Source organism: Haliotis rufescens, unplaced genomic scaffold (genome assembly GCF_023055435.1).
Source record: "Haliotis rufescens isolate VD_foot unplaced genomic scaffold, xgHalRufe1.0.p SCAF_1, whole genome shotgun sequence".
Lineage (NCBI taxonomy): Eukaryota > Metazoa > Mollusca > Gastropoda > Lepetellida > Haliotidae > Haliotis > Haliotis rufescens.
Genome location: NW_025963779.1, coordinates 45227380 through 45253664, shown reverse-complemented (window position 1 = coordinate 45253664; position 26285 = coordinate 45227380). Strand labels below are relative to the sequence as shown.

General features: G+C 38.0%; 1 protein-coding gene across 2 annotated transcripts in view; it reads left to right on the top strand.

Moving 5' to 3' along the window:
* The window catches only part of LOC124136483 (ras-specific guanine nucleotide-releasing factor 2-like), a 977843-nt gene that overhangs the window by 32085 nt on the left and 919473 nt on the right, over positions 1-26285 (top strand). For both annotated transcript variants that reach the window (XM_046502407.2, XM_046502406.2), the window contains exons 2-3: positions 8241-8347; positions 22545-22692. In XM_046502407.2, the coding sequence (XP_046358363.1) occupies positions 8241-8347; positions 22545-22692 (255 nt within the window). The remainder of the gene's footprint in view (positions 1-8240; positions 8348-22544; positions 22693-26285) is intronic.

The window sequence follows — 26285 nt, the reverse complement described above, 5'->3', positions numbered from 1 at the left end:
GCGTAAACATTCCTCGAATGAATCTCGATCTTTGCAATGAAACAGCGCTACCCATTTGGTCTGCTCTCTGAGATCTTTCAGGACAGAGTTGTATTTTTGAGTAAGTACCCAAACGCTATGTTGAGTATGCCGACCGGAGAATGCTAAATACGAAAGCATATCTTTCTTTTTTGTGAGTTCTTTACTCGCGCTGCAGTCGTCTATTACAAAAAGGGTCATTTCTCCTTTGTATTTTTCGTGACATACTCGGAGGCAGTCTTGTAAACGATCGCCCGGATCGACTCTGTGTACCCCGTCATCATTCATTACCCAATCTCTCGATAAGTATGTTTTATTAACGCTTATAGTCGGGCACAGAATAATAATATGATCGAAAACGTCCCGATATTGACTTTCTAAAATATCTAGAATAAAGGCTGTTTTTCCGCAGCCCGTTTGACCGCATATGATAGCGCAGTGCGGATCTTTAGGTAAAAGATTATCAATAGATTGCTTGCACGAATCTCCCATTCTGTATATTAAGTTGCGCATCCATAATCACGTACAAATATATGTTTAATTTACCAGCCGCTTCCTGGAGCTTCGTTATCTGTATGGTGGCACCCTCGCTAGCATTTTCTATTCTCCTTCCACTGCCGTGTAATTGGTCATCGTCCGTTGTTCGCATGTCGAGCCATAGCGCGTACTTCGTTGTGAGGTATTCACCCATCGATACACTCCCGAGAGACAGATCTTTCACGACCGCGTTAACTTCCGGAGAACGTTTTATAGAAGGAAGTTTTTTAATCTCATCCCACTGGTGATACGCTAGCATTCCTTGGCTATATAGTTGATTAGGAACGCCCTCGATAGTCAATTCTACTTTTGTAATCTTGGGATTGTAGAACTTCTCGGTATTTCTTTGAAACGCATCGGAGGGGTCCTCGAACAACATTAAAATACCCTTCAGCGACCTCGTGGGGACGTTTAGATTGATATTCCACATCGTATCTTTTTTGTCCCTCGTGATCTTTCGGTGTCGCAGCACGCGATCGTACAAAATGGCTAAACTTCCCGAATACTGGTTACGAATTTGTCTGGCTAATTCGGGATCCGTTATCATATCGTACTCCAGAGAGATATTATCAATGGAATAGCTAGCATCATCATTAGCAGATCTGATTACTCTACCGTAGTCATTAAAAGTGAGTTCGTATTCTAACCTATCGCCTAGGGATGCTTGATAAAAGGGCATGTGGGAATCTAGTAATTCAAAGTCTAAGGGAACATAGAATCTGTTACCTAATGCGTCGGCAACGGCCTTATCTTTTTCCTTGGTATCAACACCATTTTCAGCACCCACGCGCAGTCTCAATGTGTTCTTATTACAAATACCTTGGTACTGTAAGTTTTCCCGCTCTTTATCCGTTCTCCAGAGATCCATGTAGCAATAGTATACATCGCTATCGTCGATACTCAAAACCTCATTACCGCTAATTTTAATGGCGATTTTCTTAACGATAGCACGACCTATGTTCTGAACGGGCTCCCTGTTAACGTCTGTAGAAGTCAAACTAATCGTAAATGCTAGTCGGACAGTTCCCGGAACTAACACATCGTGTGCGCCGAGATTAGGAAAGCGAACCAGAAGCGTTTGATTCTGATCGATGGTACTAGGGTTATTAGTTATAGTTACAGACTGACGAATTGCTTTGACCCCTAATGGATCTCGAAGTCTACGTTGTGGGTTTAACTTGCGTCCGTATTGCGAAGACATTGTTATATTGAAAACATGTATTCAATGTTTAATATAAAAATGGATGATTTAGAACTAGATACCTTTGATGACTTTGATAACCAGAATCCAATCGAAGAGGGTACTGATGAAACCAGGTTTAGTAGTCTTAACGATGAACTTTTACAATCGTCCGTCAATGATTATTACGATGCATTAAAAGATGATAAAAATTATGTTATCCCAATAGGCCGTGACTATTCAAAGTTTATGCTAGATAGTAAAGGAATATTACGACTGCGTGACTCTCCGCATATTGATCTTATGCATTATAGTACTCGTAAGCCCCTTGCCTTGTCTACTATAGCTGGTAAACATAGCCGCGAGTTTGTTCGTGATAAATTAGGTTTTGTAGAATACGGACGACTTCCCGCGAAGACTACTAAGGTTCTTCAAACCGTGCGTACTGAACTTGTTAATACAGATAATTTGGAAGAAGCCTCTAACGTGGCCTCGAACGGACTCGGAGAAATCTTAGATACCTATTACGATAATTCCACGGTCAGTGTATCACCATATTCAGAGTTCAGTATTAGGGAATTACGAGGTCTTGACAAGGCAATGCGAACAGTGCGGGGAGAACTCATCAATAATACAGCCAAGATATCCGAAATAGACAAGCATATAGCTAAAGAGAAAACAAAACTCGAACAGGCGGGCGATGAGTTCAGTAGACGCCGCGTAGCAGAAAGATTGCGTAACTTAGAAGACGAAAGATTGGCCCGCCTCGAAGCTGCTTCCAGTAATAGAAAGGCACTTCGTTCGCAAATCAGTCGTATTCGAGAAACTATCGATCAAGTCCTCAACGATGACACTACACTGGCCGATAAAATCAAAACATTGTTCAGAGAACAGGGAATAACCATTGTCAGTATTTTAACCGCGTTGGGATTTATTATATCGACTTTGACTCTCTCGTTAACAGGTGGCAGTACAGGTGGAGGTACACCGCCTAGCGATAAAAATGGTATAAAAGAGTGGATAAAAAAGCATTTAAAAGCATTAGGTTCAGCACTGGGAAAGCTCGCTGAGAAAGCCGCAGCCGCACTTCCCGGTATAATAGGGAGTGTTGTTTCCTGGCTATTGAATTTATTAGCTAAGACCACCACTTGGCTTAGTCAAAACTTGTGGGGGTTGATCGTAGCAATTGCAGGGCTGCTGTACGTGTTCGCTAAGAACTATTTAACCACCAAATCAGTTCGCTAAGAACTATTTAACCAAATCATGAGTAAGCCAACCGAGACTCCACCCACTACAAGCGCTGTTTTTTCATCGATATGTTGTTGATTTTTAGCCTCAATATGTGGTGGTACTTGTGCGTTAGTAGATGTTTGATCGATAAAAGATGGTTGAGCGATAGTTGGTGTTTGTGGCTTGACTATTCCCTTTTCGCCTGTGATCGTTTGCGTTATTAATTCGACGTTAATATCTGAATTTATACCTGGTTTTTGTTGATCGGTAGCGATAACAATTTTATTATTATAGCCTATCACTTGACCGATCTTAAGTTCCATATTACTCGGAGACATGTATAGTCCCGGCGCATAAACGAAGTCCACTTTGGATTGAGCGTACTGTAATGCATCTTGAAAACGCTTTATAGACGATGGTATGTCAACTGGTGAATTAATGGCGTCCTCCACGTTTGCGACAAACTGTTTTTGTGCATCGAGCGCCGTCCCAGTACCGATAATGGATGTTCGTGTTTGCGATTGTGCACCGAGAATTGCCCATACATAAGTTCTTATCGATTCATTAAATCTTACAAATCCTGGGTTAGTAAAATTATTTTCCGTTTTATCATTAAGAAATTCATTCCAAGCATCTGTTGTATCGTTTGGATGCACAAACTTTGTTACAATATAAGGTAGACCACTCTTAAAACTCATAATATCTTCCCTCCAATCATTATTAAAAAGTTGCCAGTTGTTATCCCAAATATGAGTTTTTAAGAAAATATTATGTAATCTTACATAAAGTTTGCTTCTATGCGACCACCTAAGTGGATCTACTGGTTTTTTTACCATTTCTTTAGCTAAAATATCACTTTCTTCTTTAACAGTTTTTTGTCCACTGTATGGAACACCTAGACCATGGCTAGCTCCTTTAATATGCCAATCTTTACTCGTAGAAACATTAAATTCATTACAAATACGTTCGAAGGCCTTCTTATTATACGGATTATTTGTGGAATTCCACGCTCCATCCTGCGGTAATCGTGCACCATTTTATCGTTAGTTGCCGTGACCCTGTAATTTTCAAAGATATCGGGGAATTTAACGAAAAATTCAGCACCAGAGGCAGTTACTATAATCGATTGATTAGTAATGTATCTCGATTTCATATTTAAGTTATGATATAGTATCATTGTATATTTAATATGTATGTTACACTACCTGGAATAACAAATGGTCAGTCTATTGAACTTCTTCATACTATCGATAACTCGGATGGACAACTCGAAGTAGCTCTATGCGATGTAACGTATTACCCGCTGTGGACCAATATAAGTGCTGCGAGAAGAAATAATAGTATAGATATAATAGGTGAAAACAATGGTATTGAAAAATTCATTACTATACCTGATGGGTATTACAGCGTATGCTCACTCAATGATGAAATTTTTAAGCCTAATGGAGCTAGTCTAACACAAAATGAGTCGAATGGGATAGTGAAAGTCGACTCTGGAGAAAACGTTGTAGTTCTTAGGCCATACTTAGAAGTTACACTTGGATTTCATCATAGAATAGGAATTATAAATTCTAACAAACCACGACAGGGAATTAAATTACCCGATTTAGTTCCCTATAAAGAGTTGTTCATCCATCTTGATCAAATAAGCACGACGGATAATATTCAACTAGAAAGTCCTTCAACTCTACTCAGAAGTGTTCCAGTGAAAAATGAAAAATATAATAGCGGTAGAACGGAATCATTCTCGACATTACAATATAAAAAATTGAAGCGGGGTATTATTTCAGACCTCAAAATTTCTGTATTAGATGTAAAACATCAACCTGTACATATAGGATACTTAAGCGTAACACTCCATATTAAAAATAATGGTTGATGCATCAGGCCCTGGAACAGTAAGACAATGTAATACAATTGCGCTTTCCGATCTCGGAGACACAGAAGGATTTGATAAACCCGGTTACAATGGTAAGTTATACGCTTTACACTTACACGATAATGTATACAAGCGGAAAGAAGTCACATTCACGGGTAATCTAGAAGATTTAAGCGATGTCGATGTTAGTAGACTCCTTAAAAACACTTCGTACAATATTACTCACAACGACGATAATAAATGGACTATGGTCGAAGCAAACATCGAGTGGTTACTGAATATCGTCTTTACCCCACCTTATGTGATGATGGGTAAGGGACATAATTTAACTAAGATAATAAATAGTGGTATCGTACTCGCGGCTTATATCCCATCAAAACGAAAAAGTGTGTTAGTTACCCCCCTACCAGAAAACCCAGGTCATATGTTATATAGTCGTCCGGCCTTAAAAAATGTTACTTTAAATTTGGTTACTGAATTCGAAGATATTAAAGTTAACCTGAGTGCAATACCTAATCTTTCTACACTTATTATTGAAGTCTTGTTCGGAGATGTACCGGTAGATGCCTTCGAAATATTACCAGGTCTATCGATTAAATGGCTCAAGAATCACGAGCGTCAACGTTGCAGTATTATTCATATCGGAGCATCGCCCGTTGCAACCCTCGAGGGGGTCCAAATTATTAAAAGTGGTAGTATTTCTCTTTCTAAGATATTCTTGCCGTATAATATACATTTAATAAGGTTGATGTATAGTCTCAAAACATTTAAGCAAGACCAATTAAAGACTATTATATGATCGTTATATACACTATGAGTTTATATCCGGCGCTCAATGAAGCATTTGAAAAGATGGAAACTGTTGATGGATTTCGATTACATCAAATAAGCGACATAAAACATCGAATAGGGAAGGATAGGGAGTTGAGACTTGGATTGTATAAAAGGTATCGCAGAGCCGTGAATGCTCTGGACGGAGTTGACACCGCTCTTGTAGCAGCTAGCATGGGACTCGGTGTAGCGGGTATCGGTTTACTATCAACTATAATCGCCGCGCCTATCGTGCTCGGCATGGAAATAACCGCTGGAGTCTCGGGACTGGCAGGAATAGCGATAAAATTCATTTCTCGTAGGTTACAAAAGAAAGCATTAAAACACGATAGTATTCGGATACTCGCCGAAGCAAAGTTGAACAGCATTGAGGATCATATCTCGACAGCTATGGCCGATTGTAAGATATCCGAGGATGAGTTTCGTTTAGTGCTGTCGGAGCTCAACAAATACAATAAAATGAAGCAGGAGATTCGATCAAAATCTCGTAAGACCAGTGGTATTAGCGAAGACGAGAAAAAAAAGTTCATAGAAGAGGGGAGGCAACAAGCTCGTCAATTATTCCGTGCCAAAACCAAAGAACTGGTTGGAGATTAAAAATAGATTGTTTACTATCATGTGATTACATTTAGACAAATGCTAACATAAATATATAATAATGGAGAAAGCTATTCAATGGAAAGAATTACCACAAGGTTTTTATTATATCAGTGATGTCAAACCAACCAAATACGGTTATCAATTGTTTCTTATCAATTTACAAAAAGAGTGTAGTTATATAGTCTGGTCTCCTAGTAAAATGAACGAAGAACTTAATAAAAATGTTGAATATCGCTTTATCGATAAAAATAATAAAGAATATTTTTATTACCATTTAGACTCATCTAAAGCAATGATTGGCCCCAGGTATTGGTAGTGGTCCAGAACCATCATTACCTATAAAAATTTATATCATTGACTCCACCTAGAGCCAATTTAACTTAATCTTATGACTATCATTAAATCGCATCATCATTTTGGCATAAAAAATTCCTCCTGTAGTAGCAGTATAGGTATATGAATCCTGCTCCAGTGGAGTTGCGGCAGAACCATCATTACCTATACTACTCGAATACTTTTAGCGCGTAAACGGTTCCTCACTGCTGATATGCTATGCACTGCCGAACTTGTAGAGGTGGCCGTGGTGGTTCTTTCACGTAAGTGACGTAGCTATATGGATCTGTCCTGTACTCTAGTAGTGATACGTGGTCGACCGGATCTTTGAAGGTAACGTGTTATCCCGTTTGCCTGATAACAGTTCCACAGTCTTGCCATGATTGCCATAAAAGGCGACTTTGCCTGTCGTAAGAAGCGACTAATGGGATCGGCTGGTCAGGCTCGCTGACTTGGTTGATGCATGTCATCGATCCCAATTGCGTGGATCGATGGTCATGTTATAATCACTGAACTGTCTGGTCCAGAGTTGATTATTTACATACCACCGTCATATAGCTGGAATATTGCAGAGTGCGGCGTTAAACAACAAACAAAACTTAACATACGACCCAAGAAGATCCGGGTCAGAATTGAAACAACCAAACAAATTGTAATGGTGCTTGGTGCTATGTGGTAAAACCAGCCTACAGTTGAAGATGATTCTCCTGTTTGTAGTCGGTCGATGGCATTGTGATGGCATGCAAAACATTTAACCTCATCGCCAATGGGATCACCTCAGGCTTTGTCAATCACAACACCAGGATTTAAGCTATAAAGGACCGACCATTTGATATTTTGTTGGGCGTGACATTTTATTGAAAGAAATATATTATCCCAGGAATTGCTTAAAAACATATAATTTAGACTGTTGAAAAAAGAAAATCATCTGCCACGAAAAATACATTGTTGCTTGGTTCTTCTTGTAAAAAATAATTATACTCATAGTTTTTATTATTTGGTTTTGTGGATGTAGTTGAAACAGTATCTGGTCTCCATACAAAATCCCACCACCCCGACCCCATAAACAACTTATCTATGTTTTACACACACCTTAAGGCGCGTTGGGGAAGGCTAGTGTTAATAACGTTCGGTTGTCAAGCCGAAGACCCGGGTTCGATTCCCCACATGGACAAAGTCCATTTCTGGTGATCCCAGCCGTGATATTGCTGGAGTATTGCTAAAAATTACGTAAAACCACACTCACTCACTAACACCTTAATGTAGAGTTGTGTCCCTTCCGAAATAGCAACATGGAATGTGATTTACATCAATAACCAAGATATGACATTCAGACGTGCAGTCAATGTGTGTAGCTTCACACATCAACCATACGTGTATAGGTTTATCTTTTAGGAGTACAGTTAGTTTGTTGAAACAGTTAGTACAATGAAAATATTTTGGTGGAGACTAGTATCCTCTGCTGCCCTAATAGATGTTTCCTGTACAAGATGAAAGCAAAATACACATGAATCCCTACATTGTTCATACGTATAGTTCTTTGACTAGTCTTCACTTTAGTTAAAGGAATATGCATGGTAATAACATCATGTATATAATTATGTTAATTTTGTTTATTCACTGTTTTCACAGTATTGCTTTACCATCACGTACAAAAGCGAGGGCCAAAGACAATACGATCTACGCAGTGAATCAGAGTCGGACTGTAAGGCATGGATTGATGCCATCCAGAGAGCAAGGTAGGAGAGCATCAATTACTAATAGTTACTTTTCATTGACAATAGAGATTATTCTTCCATAGACTTCGGTCTTCATGGACACCGAAATGGCCCTGGGACATTCTTTGAACGAATACAATGATTAGGCCAACGATCAAGGTCACGAAATGGACAAAATACACTTTTATGGTTGCACTTCCTCAAAGATTGTAAATACATTTATCATTAAACTTTGTGTATACATTTTCTAGGTTGGGTCCCTGTTTGAAAAAAAGGTTCAGGTCCAGAATACACTAAGGTTTACGTCAGTGTTCAGGTACGAATGCTGCTATATTTGTTTTCATTCACGGTCAAGGTCACCAAGGTATAATTTAAGTATTCAGATATGGAGTTTGATCAAAAACTTAATATGCATGAAATCTAAGGCAGTGTCGCCGTTTTTGGTGACCTCCGTAGATGGTCAAGGTCACTCAAAAGGTATCAAGTCACACATGAAATGACTACATTTAGAAAATGTTGTCAGTTTGATTTGCAGACTTCCCATTTTGTACACCACTTGTATTCAAGTCATGTTCTCGCATGTGATTGGATGGTGAAGGTCAAGGCCACTCAATGAGAAGAAGTAGACATCTCCAAATTCTTGTGTACACAATATATATAACTGAATCATAATTTCTAGGCAATGTAAGGCCACGGTAAGTAAACCGACAGTGCTTTTAACTTTGTTATTTTGAAAGCTACAGCCACATGCCCTTGTTTCTAAATTGGGTATTTGTTTTCCCAACTCGGAAGTAATATTATTCAACCAGAAGTGCCCATAACGTAGCAGAAGTGCCACAAGGAAGCAAGGAAGTTTTATTGTGTGTGAGTCTTAAGGACCATTTGCAAAACACATTCGTTCCACAGCTCACTCAAGTACAGACTCACAAGCCTCACAAAACTCTCTCTCTCTCTCTCTCTCTCTCTCTCTCTCTCTCTCTCTCTCTCTCTCTCTCTCTCTCGCATGACTGGACAAAGGATTAAATATAATGATTGTTTGTTTGTTGGACGTTTGACGACGCACTCTGCAATATTTCTTTTCAGACAGACATATTTATTTGCATTGAAGGCCACGTAACCTTAAGTACAAAACTTTTTACTTCATAGTTTGAGTTACCACACAAAAACAGGCTCAAATTAACATAATTACTTATTAAGAGAAACAGTTCCTAAAAAGTCATGTTAAGAACTTGGTAAATGGCAATAATACATTAATATCTGGCGAAGTACTCAGGTTTTTAAGTGAATAATACTGCTTTTTTGACAATTTATGTAATAACAGTTTACGCTCATATTCATAATGTTTACAGACATATACAACATGAATTTAATCTTCAGTTGCTTTGCAATGTTCACACATTATCATCAGTAATTGTTGACACACCCCTACGTAGATGCGGTAAACCCAAGGAATTACAGCCAATTCTAAACTTTGTTAATAGACGTTTGTACTCACGGGGCATTTGAAGAGACAAATATTTTTCACAATATAACAATGATTTCTGAGTCTTATAAAAAGTTAACACATTTGAGTCTAAGGAGGCGTGCCATTCTTGCAAAGAACGGTTGTACACTCTTTCCTCTAACCTGGGAAATAAATAGCTTTGGATCACCAACATCCTGTGAAATCCAAGCGATACCAAAACCGTAGCAAAATAATAAATGTCTTACATGTGTGGCCCAGTTGGGGCATTTCCTATCAACAGTAGTTAACAAAAAGAGACAGCAATTATATGGATATCTAAACTAGTGTCCAAAAGAAACGATACCACCTGTTTGCAACGACATAAAAGAAAAACTAAACAATTCAGAAGTTTAGGATTGGTGTTATGCTTTTGAGAAATCCTTTCACAACATCTGTACAAAAATTTCATTTCAATAAAATCTGTACAACCAATATGACAAGCCTTTAAAGATGGGTGGGGTCGAAAAATGAACATTTCGTTAGAGCACTGATCACAGAAACAACGGGAAATGTCACACCACACGTCTCAAAGTCAAGTCAGTAGCGGGTATGTCCACCGTGAGCATCAATACATGCCAGAACACGCCTACGGACTGATGACGTCAAACGTCTGATGACGTTGGGAGTGATGCGTTGCCATTCCTCGAGGAGACATCGTTCCAAGTCCTGGACGTTGACTGGAGGCACGTTCACCAAATCGTCGGTATACAAGCTGCCGTCCATCGTTTCTGAAGATGAGGAATCTGCTCTCATCAGAGAACATAACACGTGCCCAGTCCCGCCGTTGCCAACGTCGAACTCGCCTGGCCCAGATCCGTCTGCTGTTCCGGTGTCGAGGCGTCAGGAGCGGTCCGCGGTAGGGATGACGTGGCCGGATACCATACTGCCGTAGTCTCCTGTAGACGGTCTGTCGACTGATCCTGTGTCCCAGTGCTGTAGCCGCCGTGGACGTCGCTGTTACGGTGCGGTTCCTCAGGTGTAATACCCGGATGTAACGATCTTCACGGGGCGTGGTTACTCGTGGTCTTCCACTCCTGGGTCTGTCTGACGTCTGACCTTTCTGACGTAACCGCTGCATCAACCTGGTGATAGTGATGCGTGCGCAGCCCAACCTTCTGGCGACGTCGACGTGTGACGCTCCTTGTTGGACCATTCCAACGGCTCTCTCTCTCTCTCGATGGCTGTCAAACGTGGCATATCTTGTGTTCTTTTTGTTGCTGTGATATCAACGTGTCTGATCAGCCATTTTATACAGTTTTTCTGCACGTGCAGAACATGCTAGAGAGGGAAATGTCACTTTCACGAAATTTACGTTTTTTCCCGGAAGTGATCATGTGTTCCCGGTATTTTTTATCGACTATGCTGTGTTTGGGATGTGCAATACGAATTGGCATGTTTTCATACTTGACAATTCACTTAGTAAAAAACAATTTTGAAAATAAGTTGGTATCGTTTCTTTTGGACACTAGTTTATTAAAGTTCATATGAAGCAATCTTGACCAATATTTAACACATCTTACAAAATAGGTAGTTTACAAAGGAACGTTGCCGCATTCACCATAGACAGCAGCATTAGATGATCTATATCCAATGTGTAACAAAAATTTACAAAACTTTCGTTAGGCAATTTCTATGCTTTCCCTTCTTTGGTAGCCCCAGATTTGGCAACCATATAACAAAATGGGTACACTTTTCTTATCAAATAGGTAAAACGAATCTATAGGAGTACATTCCAGTCTCCTGATAAGGGATTTTACTGATTTTTAGAAACCTGTTCTGGTCCAAATGACTTTTGGCGTTATAATTAACCCTAAATATTTATACATACTTACAGTATCCATTTGTTTACCATTAAAATACCATTTTTCATATTTTGATAAATGGCCACCCATTTTAAAAACAATACCTTTCCTCTTATCAGTATTAAATTCCACTCCACAGTTTTGGGAGTAAAAATATAAAGCATCAAGACGCATCTGGAACGCCTAATGAAACTATCAGCAGCAAGAACCAAGTCATCAGCAAATAGAAGTGCAATTATATTAAAGAAGTGTTCAGATATGAATATACCATCATCAAATTTACCATCTACATATGCTAAAAGTTCATTAATAAAAAGAAAATAGCACGGGGCTTAAGGTACACCCTTGTTTCACACCACAAGAACTCACAAAATAATCTTTTAATTTCTTACCATAGTTATGTTTTACAGTAGCTTTTACATTTTCATACTTACTTTTAATGACTGTGAAAAAGAGTACCATTTTGAAGCATAACATACAAAAGCTTTGATCTGTTTACCATATCAAATGCCTTACGAGAGTCAATGAAGGCACAATATACTTTACCATTTTTACGTGAAATATACATTTGCACTATAGAGTTAAGGATAAAAATGCTATCGATAGATCTTTCTTAAGATCACCTATGTGTCTTCTGTCATACTGTCCTTTGCATTTGAAATGTCCTTCCAGACATTTCACTGTGTTCGATGTAGATGCTGCATTGTTGATCCAGGCGATCGTTACCGAGATCTGTTGATTTGGCTTCACACGGTCATGACGTTCTTTCTTACGTTCCCTCACTTTGAACAAAAATATAAAAAACGTCTTTGTTACCAAATATGGACCCTACAATGGAGGTGTCAACTGATTTTAGGACATACACGTTCTCAGATTCATAGATCTTCGGATTTAACTTGACATGGTAATCTCGTTTCTGTCACAGCTGTGCTTCCTCCTGAAGATCTCGTGACACACTATGTGTTTCCTTCAGACTCTGCAGTATCACCCTATTGTATCTATCGACCTGTCCATTGGAGCGAGGGTGATGAAGAGTTGCCATGGCCACAGTAACACCTTTGCCTCTTCTTCTAGGGGCAGTTGGGTAGCCTCGTGGTTGGTACGGAGTCATTCCATAAATAGAGTATAAAAGAATCTTTCATTATCAGTTCCGAGAGTACCAACTACATCCCCTCCAGTTGTCCATCATTATCAACTATCAGCGCTAATTTACTGTAAAGTGTTGGCTTCCATTTGTCTATTGCTAATCACCCATCAGCGCAAATTATCTGTTGGCTTCCCTTGTTGAATTTTCCACCTTTGTTATCTTATTACATCTGTAGTTCTTACAGGTACATGTATATGTTCTCTGCCTCTTAACATTTATTCACCTGATGAAGGAGTAAGTATATACTCCGAAACGTTGTGTTCCTCATAAAAAAGAAGTCATCCATAAATTTTCTACCTTATGTGTATCTCTTCTAACTCAAACACTTTATCATAAAATTGTATCAATTCTGCACCTAAGGTTCTATTGGATGCATCTGTGTGTGGTATTTAGATACTGTGTGCATTTGGATATTCCAAAACCACTGAATTAACTAAGCCTGGTTTCAAATTTTGTAAAGCTGACGAGTGTTCTTCCTTACAAACATTATTTACACCCTTCTTAGTGAGACTGTGAAACCCCTTATCCTTCTCTGCCAACTATCTTATGCCGAAACTTTACTTTTGTTTGAAATGGGCTGTATTTAGAATGTTTTAACTTCAAATTGTAATAGCCAAACCTTTAAAAGTATGCCCCTCTCGATGAGGCAAAATACAGCTTTTCCACATAATGACAGCATATAAACATACGAAACATTCTTTCAGTGTCAGTCAGTCCTTGCAATAGTAATTACATAGTCAACTTACTGTGTTATTTCCATTTGATTTTTCCTTGAATGAATTAATGAAAACAGAACCGAAAGCAGCTTTGAATGACCAGTGTATTCGGTAAATTGCATGAGTCTTTCCCTGTAGGGAGATCAAGGATCATGGTGTTCGTCTGCAAATATATGTTGAAATTCATCCAATATACCTGTCAATAATTTCTGTCAGTTAAACCTACCGGTGTGCCTTCCACCTCCACCATGTATGTATGATTTTCGCTTTTGTCTACACACCTCTGTCAATTGTTTCTGTACCTTATCTAAATATTTTTGCAGCATCAGGGTTCATATTGTTGTGTTCCGTCCTGAACATCCTTTTTTTCATAGTCTGAAGCATTGACTTCATCCTCTGTAAACGTCACACGTCAAATATGTCCCCGTCAAGAATGTAATATGATTCAAAGACTGGTGATGGTAGTTGTGACCAAGTGCAGAGCTTCATCAAGAAAAGGAGGGACCTTGTCTATAGCAGACAAAGGTGCTTAATGTTTTCAGGCAGCCATTTAGAAACGTGTCAATAGCAACAGCATCCCAAACATGTTCTTGTGTTCTGCAAAATACCTCCCTGCCACTAGAGATCTTGCACCTTTATCTAAAGATTCTCACTTATCTTAAGATTCATCGCTACCTTGTCTTAAACCCATGATCTTATATTTGATCATTTTGTGATGCTACTAAAAGCATTACCGCAAAGAGTTTTGTTAAGCATGGCTTATATGTGTTCCTCTTCCCAATGTCAACCAGAAGACATTCACACAAACCGTTTTTTCGAATGGTTTGTACACCTACCCCTCTTGCCACCTAGAACCCGTCCTACCACGTCAATAAACAATTTGTTAACTGTCTCCTCATCTGAATGTCCTGCTTTATCAACGGTTACAAGAACGTCTGAACCTTTTGAATTCTCCACTTTTTTTACGATTTCTAGTTATCCTCATCCGAATTCGTATTTTGAGTTTTCCTTATTGTATCTATCTTTCAATCAGATTTATCTCCTATTTGTTTTAACTTCAGAGAGGAGGCTCTGAAGAACGGACTTCACATTACCCATTCCATTTAACAACATTGTCAGATATAACTGTCTCCTCATCTGAATGTCCTGCTTTATCAACGGTTACAAGAACGTCTGAACCTTTTGAATTCTCCACTTTTTTTACGATTTCTAGTTATCCTCATCCGAATTCGTATTTTGAGTTTTCCTTATTGTATCTATCTTTCAATCAGATTTATCTCCTATTTGTTTTAACTTCAGAGAGGAGGCTCTGAAGAACGGACTTCACATTACCCATTCCATTTAACAACATTGTCAGATATATATATGTAAAATCTATTGTATGTATCGTTGTCTTATTGCTTGTCATTATATTGTCCTTCGGTGGCAGCATTAAAGCATTCTATAACTGTATAAGTTGTTCAAGTTACAATATGGTTAAAATATTGTCGACGTGACTTTATATTTTAACTCACTCACTCTTTTCCATCACAAGGGATGCATATATTTCAAGTTTCATCCATAAAGGATCGTTTTAATGTTAGTTCTCATTAAATTCATGGTTATTTAAAGACATTGAACTAATGGATGAATTTTGAAGTACAAAGTGTCAGGTATAGCAATATCTTTTTTATGATTAGATAGTAGTTTTAAATATATACAAAGAAGAAAGCAACGTTGATTACTTTGATCATGTCAATGTTTTAATAGATAAAATGGGAGTAGTACAATGTTGACAATGTTGCCTAATTACTATTAAAGGTTACAGATTGATGGTATCGAAGTTGAAGTAAACCGTCACAGATACAGTTTGTAAATTACACGCCCATAACCAATGACGACAACCTGTTTTACATCGGCATACACTTTCGGCATGTCTAAACAGTGCGACAAATGGTTTATCGAAAACCACACCATGAAAAAAAAGTGTAAAGCTGTCAGGCATCACGCGTCAAAACGACTTTACAAATCACTTTGCGTGTACACACACTTTGTCCAAAATTTAATGATAATGTTCCTCAAAATCAAAACACATAGAAGACTGGCCCAAAATAATTTCAGGAAGCATTCCATCAAACACATTGTGACATCCCACCTTGATTTGTTCTGGAAACTCAAGTGGCACAGTTGAGCGGCCCATGCATGCATTATCTGCAAATCGCCAGGATTCAACAGTCAGGAATCTCAAATCATCCATTCTCCTGACACTATGTTTGTCCAAACAACGATGAATCTTGTTATACCTCCAAATCTAGGTTCATTCAAACAACCCCTGATTTTAATCGTAGATTAAACGAGACTTACCTGTAAGTTGAAGGTTGATATAGATTATATGAAATAATCACAAGTAGGAGGGATCACGTGAGATAGCGAGAGCGAACCAGGCGTCAGACTTTAAAGCGTTTGAAACCCTGTAAATAGTAGGGTGGGTAACTGTATAAGTATGTTGTAACCTTTATTCGTATTTGTGAGGGACACGACACTATCATAGGTTACAAAAGTATTCTGGAAGCATTTTAGGACAAACATGTTAACGGAAGTTTAAAATAAAATAAATGGGTTTTGTTAATTAGCCTCACCAAATGCATAAGTTATCAATGAAACGGTATGCTATTAACTACCACTAAAAGCTCAGGACAGCTAATTAAGGGCAAATGGTTGATTGATTACGCAACACCTACTTGATTGCAATTACACAAGGGGCAATTAAGCAAGCTGAGTACAGGTGTAATTTGGATTAATTCCACACTTAACGTGCATATACGGACGCTATGAGAAGGATCGACTAGACACAAGACACAAGTTAAGCAAAATCGTTTCTCCAGTATAATTCAGTGTAATCGAATAATCAAATTAGCGTATTGTAAGACGTTGCTTGAACTGTGAAACCAAACATTAATGTTATCAACTCAAGTTTTGATGCAGGAAGGTGTTTTTCTTGCAAAAAAAGATGTACATGTGCATATGTTAAGGTACGAAAAGCTGGTACCTAAGTGGTACCTCAGATGTAAGTACATATACTATTTGAGTAACAGTTCACGATTGATCTAATGTTCAACATTGAGATGTGTTCACATGTGTTAACCAGTAGTTCGTTATGAATAATTCTCAATTGGAAATATTATGCGTTTGTTCTATGAGTACATGTGAATCAGTTTTGTAAGTGCATTCTGAACCCGCATCGGTATATTCATAATTACAGTTTAGTTATCTTCTATGATTATAAATTGCGTTCGGCAAAGAAACCGCAAGGTTGTGTTTCCGACAGACAAGAATCTACACCTGATGTTTGAACAAATATTGCGTAAAATGGCAAAACATAATTGAGAAAGTTAAAAACATATGTTTAAAATTCACATTACAATAAATATGAATATGAATGCTGCGTTTTCTGAATCAACATAAAAAAGGAACATATATGTGAGTCTTGAAAAAGTGTTTTTTTACATTTCTTACAAATTCAAAACACGTTTGACTAAAGATCATACATGTAGCTTATGACACCATATAAACATGCCAAAACTTCAACACACTTTATCTGTTGTTGGAATAAACCGTTTAAGTTACAATTTATTCAGCAACATAGCTGCAAAACTTACACTACAATGAGATCAAACAAGGTATACAAGCTTATATTAATCTCGTGAATGGGGAAGTCAAAAGCATTTACTCACTTATTTTGGGATTATAAATATAGAAATACTAATAATGGGAAGTGGAATGGCCTGTAGTAAATACATCGTACTAATAGTGACACAATTAGCAGCCAACAACTTGTATGTTTCGTCCCTGTCTACGCAACCTGTCAGTATCTAATTATTTGGAAAAATCCTTTCCCGCGTTTCTTTCAATTAAAAAGGACTAATTTCATACGAGGGGGGTCTGTGATCTTAAAACACAATTAGTATGTTTACGTAGACACAAACACACGTTGTGTGGTCTGGTCTGGTCAGTAACTGACAACCTGCTGATGACAAATGTCAATACACCTGGTCAGTAAACTGACCACTACAATGATCGAACGATGTGTGACGTCTACTATTCATCTAACAGTTGAAACATTTGTACATCAACGCATTCGTTTTCTCTTTGTTTGAGAGGCATTACTTAGAAGGTGACGGATGACAAGGCAGACACAATTTTATGGATAAAGTTATCCATACAATTGTGTCTACCTTGTCATTCGTTTTCTACCAAGCATTTAAGATTGGGAGGCCTCTAAACGTGTAAGTTATTTTCTTTTACTAAAGAATAGGATTTCGATCAAAAGGTTACAGTTAAAATGACAAATACAACGTTTATATCTATAAGGTTATGGTGAATTTTGGCTAAGGCGAAACAACCACTACTTTGAGAGTGGATGTTCAGAGTATGCGAAAAAGTGCTTCACTTTGTATACATGTAAATATGTTTGATGATACATCTGTTGATTTTGACAGCCCAGGCCTAGTCGGACCCAACACAAGCCAAACATTTCTGATAGAGACTATGTTGAGAATGTAGAGGGAAAACGGCTTCACTTTGAGACCCTTGTTTTAGTACAGCCATCTGAGACACCTTGTTTTCTTTATATACCGCCATCTGAGACACTATAAAATGGTATTTAGGTAGATATAACAATAGTCTATAGATGTAAACAATTTGAAGATACATCTGTGAGGTTTAAGATGATTTTGACAGCCCGGGCCAAGTCGGACCGAACTCTTCAGACAGATTTTCTCAAGAAAATACAGCAAAAATGCTTCACTTTGAGCCCCTTGTTTTCTTTAAAAACGATGTACCGTGACATTATAAAGTGGTATATAGGTAGATTTAATACTAATCTATAGATGTAAACACATTTGAAGATACATCTGTGCGTTTAAAGTAGATTTTGACCGCCCGGGCCAAGTCGGACCCAACACAAGCCAAACACTTCTGATAGAGGCTATGTTGAGAATGTAGAGGGAAAAGGGCTTCACTTTGAGACCCTTGTTTTAGTACAGCCATCTGAGACACTATAAAGTGGTGTTTAGGTAGATAAAACAATAGTCTATTGATGTAAACACATTTGATGATACATCTGTGAGGTTTAAGTTTTAATTTCACAGCCCGGGCCAAGTCGGACCGAACACTTCTAACAGGGATTTTCTTAAGAAAATACAGTAAAAGAGCTTGACTTTAACGGCCCAGCTTTCTTTGAATGCGATATACTGTGACATTATAAAGTGGTATATAGGTAGATATAACACTAGTCTATAGATGTAAACACATTTGAAGATACATCCAAGCCAAACACTTCCGATAGAGACTATGTTGAGAATGTAGAGGGAAAAGGGTTTCACTTTGAGCCCCTTGTTTTCTTTAAATACTGTGATCTGTGACATTATAAAGTGGTTTATAGGTAGATATAACACTAATCTATAGATGTAAACACATTTGATGATACATCTGTGTGTTTAAAGTAGATTTTGACCGCCCGGGCCAAGTCCGTCCCAACACAAGCCAAACACTTCTGATAGAGACATGTTGAGAATGTAGAGGGAAAAGGGCTTAAAATTCACTTTGAGCCCCTTGGTTTTTTTAAGTACAGCGATCTGAGACACTATAAAGTGATATTTAGGTAGATATAATACTAATCTATAGATGTGAATCCATTTGATGATACATCTGTGCGGTTTAAGTTGATTTTGACAGCCCGGGCCAAGTCGGACCGAACACTTCTGACATAGATTTTCTTAAGGAAATACAGTAAAAGAGCTTGACTTTAACGGCCCAGTTTTCTATAAATGCGATATACTGTGACATTATAAAGTGGTATATAGGTAGATATAACACTAGTCTATAGATGTAAACACATTTGAAGATACATCTGTGTGTTTAAAGTAGATTTTGACCGCCCGGGCTAAGTTGGACCCAACACAAGCCAAACACTTCTGATAGAGACTATGTTGAGAATGTAGAGGGAAAAGGGCTTCACTTTGAGCCCCTTGTTTTCTTTAAATACCGCGATCTGAGACACTATAAAGTGGTATTTTGGTAGATATTATACTAGTTTATAGATGTGAATCCATTTGTGGATATATATGTGAGTTTAAAGTTGATTTTGACAGCCCGGGCCAAGTCCGACCGAACACTTGTGTGACTGTTGAGAGTATAGGGAGAAAAGGTCTGCTTTAACCAACGTGTTTGCTTTAAATACGATGAACAGTGACAATATAAAGTGGTATTTACTTAGATATAGTACGTTCCTATAAATAGAAACGCTATGCTGACAGATGGAAATTTGTATCACGATAGCTAGAAATATTTGATACGTTTCAAATCTTATTTCGTTTAACGGTTGCTCTTTTACATGTTACCTAGATCAGCGACGCTTACACACAGCTCCACTTTCTGGTTTTCAAGTGATTTACTCCTAATTACTTAATTATTGTGCACTTTTTTGTTTGGTGATTGTTCATTAATGTCATGAGTGTATGTTGCATCAATTATATGTAGGTATGATGGCCAATAATGAAGTAATTAGCCAATAACACTTTGGCCCATCTTGGCCCGGCCCGGCCCGACTTTTAGGCATTGCTAAGGTAGACATAGGCGTCTGAGGTGAACACAACTGCTGGAATTGCTTATTGAGATGTGGTCTGATCATTTCCCATCGGCGGTAGTTTAGCTCTGTGTTCACGTGAGCGAGCAGACCTATGGCATCAGTGGCCTGTTTTGCCAGTTGTTTGATGTCTAATTGCTGCAATGACATTTCCTTGTTCTTAACTTTTAGCAGGTCGCTGGCCAGGTGTAGCAATGGCACAGCTGCCCTAAGGACAGGAGCTTGGAGTTTCTGCATCTTTATGTCATTTGACCGTTCTTGTGATTTGAGCTTAGTCCAGATTTCTGGGTTGACTTTGCTCGTTTTCACCAACTCACAGACTTGTAAACTGAAAGTTTCTCTTTCAACTTTTCTTCAGGCATTTTCTTGAACATCATATTGTTCATTGCCTCTGCCAACTTTGTTTGTATAGGTGGGCCTAAGAGATCTTCGTTGGTATAATCCTGAAGCAGGGAATCTAAGAGATCACTACTCTCATCCATTTGCGTGGAGTGATCCGCTGTTCCCAGAGCACTTGCAGCCTCTTCAGCTGCCACCGCGCTAGAGTCGGCATCATCAAAGAGGTCTTCCATGGCGCCGTTCCCGCCACAGTCAGACAGCTCGTTGCTGGACTCATGGCCCATGGCGCTTTTAGATGATGAAGCATTCATGTCATCCAAGATTTTGCCGAGTACATCACTAGCTCTGGGAGAGTGCTCCGCTGATTGCAGCATAGCGTCCGCCATCTTGGCTGGTACCCCCGTGGGGCTGTTGTTGATCACCTGTTCTGTTCTTGGTAAAGAACAGATGGATGTTGATGACCACTCAAACGGTAATTGTACACGCTGAGAGTTGGTATTCCAGCTCAAACGGTAATTGTACACACTTTGAGCTAAAGGGCGTAGATTAAGTCACTGACTTGTCAGAGCATTATCACCCGTGTCTTCTTCCTGCAAGGTTCGTTAACGCACTGACGCCTGGTTCGCTCTCGCTATCTCACGTGATCACGATCTACGTCGTGATTGGTTGAAATATAATCGAAAATGACAGTGACGATTAAAATGTTGGGACGTATCCGACAGCACGACATTAAACTAATTTTGGTTTGTGTGACTAAAGTTGTGAAATTACACCACAGATATCGTCAAAATATATGCAGAGTCATCATTGAGGTGTTATGCAGACAATAAGAGACAAAACAACACATTTTTAACACTTCCTACAATGAAGTTCAGCTGCATTTGGAATGAACCATTTTATACCCACTTTGACTGTTACCACTGCTTGCTTTCAAACGTGTGTTTAAGTAGCTTTTTCCCATCACCTTCAATTTTAGACTATTCATTGTTTTTTATAGTCGTCTATTTTTCCAGCTTCATAAAAAGCATCCAGTCAGTTTGACATAGGCATAAACAACACGTTCTGTTAATCACATTGTCGACATACTCAGACCTATTGTGGAACATAACGTTCAATAATTTTCTTAACATTACCCAAAGATATTAACATTTTCGGTGTATTTGTTTCTGAAGGGGGTCATTATTTCTTTCGAAATAACAAATAGAATTCACCCCTAATGGGAAATATCAACCCCGTCCATTTAATCGGTATTAATACTGATTAACTAAATTGGTTGATAGTTTCCACATTGAAAAGAACACTTGTATAGATTTTCTATCTACTACCAGCTCGATACTGTATATATAGTATACTTCATGGAATTATGCCTATAAAACTTGTTCAAAATTAAAGGCTATTTTCAAAAGTCAACAAATCGTCAGCAAAAAATGCAATTTATTATCTAATTCATACACATGTGACACATGTATGCAATTTCCATTGTTCAACAAGTAACAGAATGCTTACTGGTAGCCTTTCTTCCCTTCTGACCAACAAGTGAAGCTCTAACGAAGCTTTACTGCTAATGAGGCTTATATGAACATGAGCAGCGTTCGAAATACCTGCCTGCCCGACCGGCCGAGACGGGCTGATTTCAACTCGGGCTGTCAGATTTTCAAATCCACCTGCCCGACGGTCGGGTTATATTTCATAGGTGAAAATATTCTAAATATTTCCCGATGATAAGCATTAATTCACATGTAAAGATGAATGATAAAATGTAACCAAAAAGAAACCCCGTTAGCTTTTAGACAACCTAACATTTAGCGATGCGCTTATGCTACAAGCAATCAGTTTTCATATTTTTAATTAAATTATCCTGAGAAACATATGATTATAGTCGGCAGGCAGGTTTTGGTCAGGGCTGGCAAGTATGATAAGCTTTTCAATGTATACACACGAAAGATAAATGAAAAAAATAGAAAAAAGACTATGGGGGAAAATAAGAGCTATTCCACTACAAATAGTTTTCTAGGACGTGAACATATATCATTTTTGACAAACAAGACATTCAATAGAATATTTATATAATTCATGATAATTCAGCTATGGCAAGGTGTTGGAACAGAAAGAAGAACTGGAGCAGAAACACTTGCACCTTCTGCAGATTCTTGACAGCGAAAGGCAGGCCAAGTGGCACTATGTTCAGCAGACCGAGGAGCTGGCAGCAGAGGTGAAGAAACTCAAAGCTGAGGTTTGCATACATTGGTTCATATGTATATATTTCATTAATTATCCAGTGGATCATAAATCAGAATGTTAATGGCAATGAAAACCATGTATAATTAAGTTTCTTGTTTCATTTGGCAATTTAAGTATTATCAAAGAGACATTTGTACTCTGATCAGTAATTTGTGTCCGGCTTTTGTCATTATGTATCAAGTGAAGTGCTCCTGTAGACGACTTCTATAAAGTCAAACAAGTATAATTTTTGTCCAATCAAAGACAATAATTGTGTTACTAAGTGTTATATATGTATATGTTTTACTTTGCTTCTTGAAATTTGTGAACACGTGTTTTTTATAACTTTGTGTGTATATTTTTATTCATATTAATAACTCATCTATTTGTAAGTTGTTACGTTTGTGAATGTTGGTTCATACAATTAATTCAAACTAAGTGTTTTGTATGTGTTTAAACCTGAATTATTGTCAAAGGTTTATACAATGCACCAACTAACAATTCTGGCCAGGTACCAATTATCAGAATAAGGCTCTAACGTTTTTCATTGGGCCACCAGTAATTTCTAAGAGGAGTGCATGTTTTGGCCCTGTAACGTCTTGTGTTTTCTGTAACTGTTGTAACTGTTGTCCAACAATGTATCATGTAAATGTGTATGACATAATATGTTCTTTATCTTCTCTGAACTGATGATGCCAGCAACATAATTAGACGATAATTTGCTCACGGCAATAAAACCTAAATATTTGTGTGAAAAATCATAATTGTGCAACACCTTACCGTCTAGGAATCTGAAACATTGACAGCTACACCATGGTATTTAACTCACCAGTTAAATAAACCAGTGCACTATCGATCACCCGGATATGTACTCAACAAAGAAAAAAACCCTAAAATCCTGCATGTATTGATATTCTAATACTTCCTGTGTAAATATCAAATATTAAATTTAAACATTTTTTTCTAAATCTGCAACAATGAATGTACTATTTAATATTGTTTAACTATATTGTAATTCACCGCAGGAAAATTTACCATTAATAATTGTATCAAAAGTCAACATAACGTATCTGAATATTTGTATCAGAATATGCTGTAGCTAAGAACACGTTTAAGAGACCAGAAAAATCGTACCTCACATGCAGAAAACTGAATTGTTACTATTTTCGTCACCTGTCTAAAAATGCTAAGTTTTGCAATATAATCTATGTTATCGAAGTTAAATCTGCTTATTCTCATTCTCAAAACATAATGTTTCTTGTGGATGTCATATTTAGACTGAATATTTTAAACAACAAAATCACACTGATTTGAACTAAATATGATGTCAACATTGGATGGAACATGCATGACAAATATTACTGCAGTTTGACAGATTAAGATGTTTAAAGATCTGAGAATGCGTTTTGAAAGAATTTATGGGACGGGAAAAAGTGTATAGGTCGAGGTTAAGGACATCTTTAGCAAACTAGACTTGAAGCTGAGAATAATCTGTATTACACAGTATCTGTAAGCCCTGGAGTTAATTGAGTCCTCATTTTAAAAAGAATATGAAACAGGTTAATACTCACCACAACGTACATTATATAGCATTTAACGGGATAGATAATATTAATGAAGATGTCTTAGTCAAAAATGATAAATCTAGAAAAATTATAAAGAACACGTATTTGCTTTGAGAATGATTTTACGATAAATGTCAATGTGATAAAAGGGTTTGTGCGTCAGATGTTTTTATACATGGTTATTCTCGATTATTAAGATTCAGAGGCGGGTCCAGGTTTTTTCAAACGATTTTTTTTTCTCTCGGTGGGCAGGTTTTTTTTAAAACTGGTTGTGGATCCCAATTTGAGGGGTGGGTAAATTATCTGAATACTGCCTGTGGATCCACCGCTGGTGATTATTTCAGTCATTTTCTGTCTCTAAATCTAGGATAAGTAAGTGTATGACGATAAAAAAAACTGTTTCTGCAAAAGTTGATTGATGAAGTATACATTATTACAACTGTTCTGAACCAACCAACACTAGACAATACAATTAACACATAGCCTTAGCTTTAGCCTTATGCAAATTGTTTTGCATAAAGACAACACAATTGCAATGTTTGACAATGCTAAGCGTCAATCTACACCTGGCATATTTTACTCTAGAATAACTGTCGACAATTTTTTTTATCGATAAACATCCATTTTATTTAGAAATGTCAGGATAGTGTTTAATACCAAATCCCAAACCTCATGTCATTGAAAAGAGACATTATAGATTGCACACAGATGTGAGGTGGAAGCTGAAGAAAAGACTTCTTCAGAATCTTCAGGTTGATAATCATTTAAAGATCAGCTGGGTTCTTTGACAAATTGTCTTTTTGTAGCCAAAGCAAACCAATGAAAATGCTTCCGTGTCTCAGATCTTGGAATTAGTAATGCTAAACATATACAGTGACAGGGGAGAGAGCAGAGGCATAAGGGATCATAACTGGATACCCTGCAGATCCATTGTTGTGGAATCCTTTTACCTATTTGAAAGGATGCCACAAATGTAAGTGAGTGAATGAGTATTTCTTAAAACACCATCATCATTTCTGCAACCGTTCGAAGCAAACTATCAATTGTAAATCGTCCACAAGCGATTGGGTTGAATGCCAACTATTGTACAGAAGGAAGTTTTACCTGGAGATGGAACAAACGGTAAAGTTTTAATTTTTTCTGACTGACGGATTGGTAAATGCGACTATTGGTGCTACAACAGTAATTCAGCCAGGGGGCATGAGTTTTGCCAAGAGTGAGCATCGGAGACAGAGATTTTATCAGTGAAGTGAGGAGAGGATTGATGTCCAAGATGGACCAAGATTCAGTCATGGAGGCATAAGTTCCCTGAAGCTGGGAAGGGTCTGGAACCAAATTCAAGACTGGATCCTGGGACAACGTCCGAGTTAGAATTCTGAGATCCCTAAAAGCCGGATCCCTAATGCTCGAACAAACAATGCAATGACACTGTACAATGATGACCGCCGGCCTTTGCCGAACAGTGTGAGAAAATGGACAGTTAAAGCCGGGGAGCGGTGCGGTCACTAGACAGTGATCAGACTAATTTTATGATCCGGTGACAGAAGAATGGGAACATGAAGAATGAGCATATTGTTCAGATGACAGTGTGAACTGGCTAATGTCGGGACCATTTTGAGGAAACACTCTATACATCTTCCCGAGGCAAGTGAGTTAACTGACTATAAAAGTCCAGTGGAAACTGGACTTTTAAAGTCGGTTAACTCTCTTGCCTCGGGAAGATGTCTATACAAGGGCTCTGTATGTCTCCGATAAAACCTCTATTTTCTGTCACTGACCATGTGCCCCCTTCAAACTGGTCATCAGGTGGAGCACCAAGTATATCATTTCTGGAATAGTGTGCAATACGTTTTCAGGCTTGTATTAACTTTTGATTCAGGTACGACATTTGGCCCCATGTTCCCTTCTTTTCTCACAAAATTCTGATATAATTGTTTAAACAAAGCCAGGGCATTCATTCCTTTACTCCTCGAGGCTAGGGCTAGGGAACCTATTTCTTGTAACAGATCACTTAACGGGTACATGACCCTGAATGTCCCAG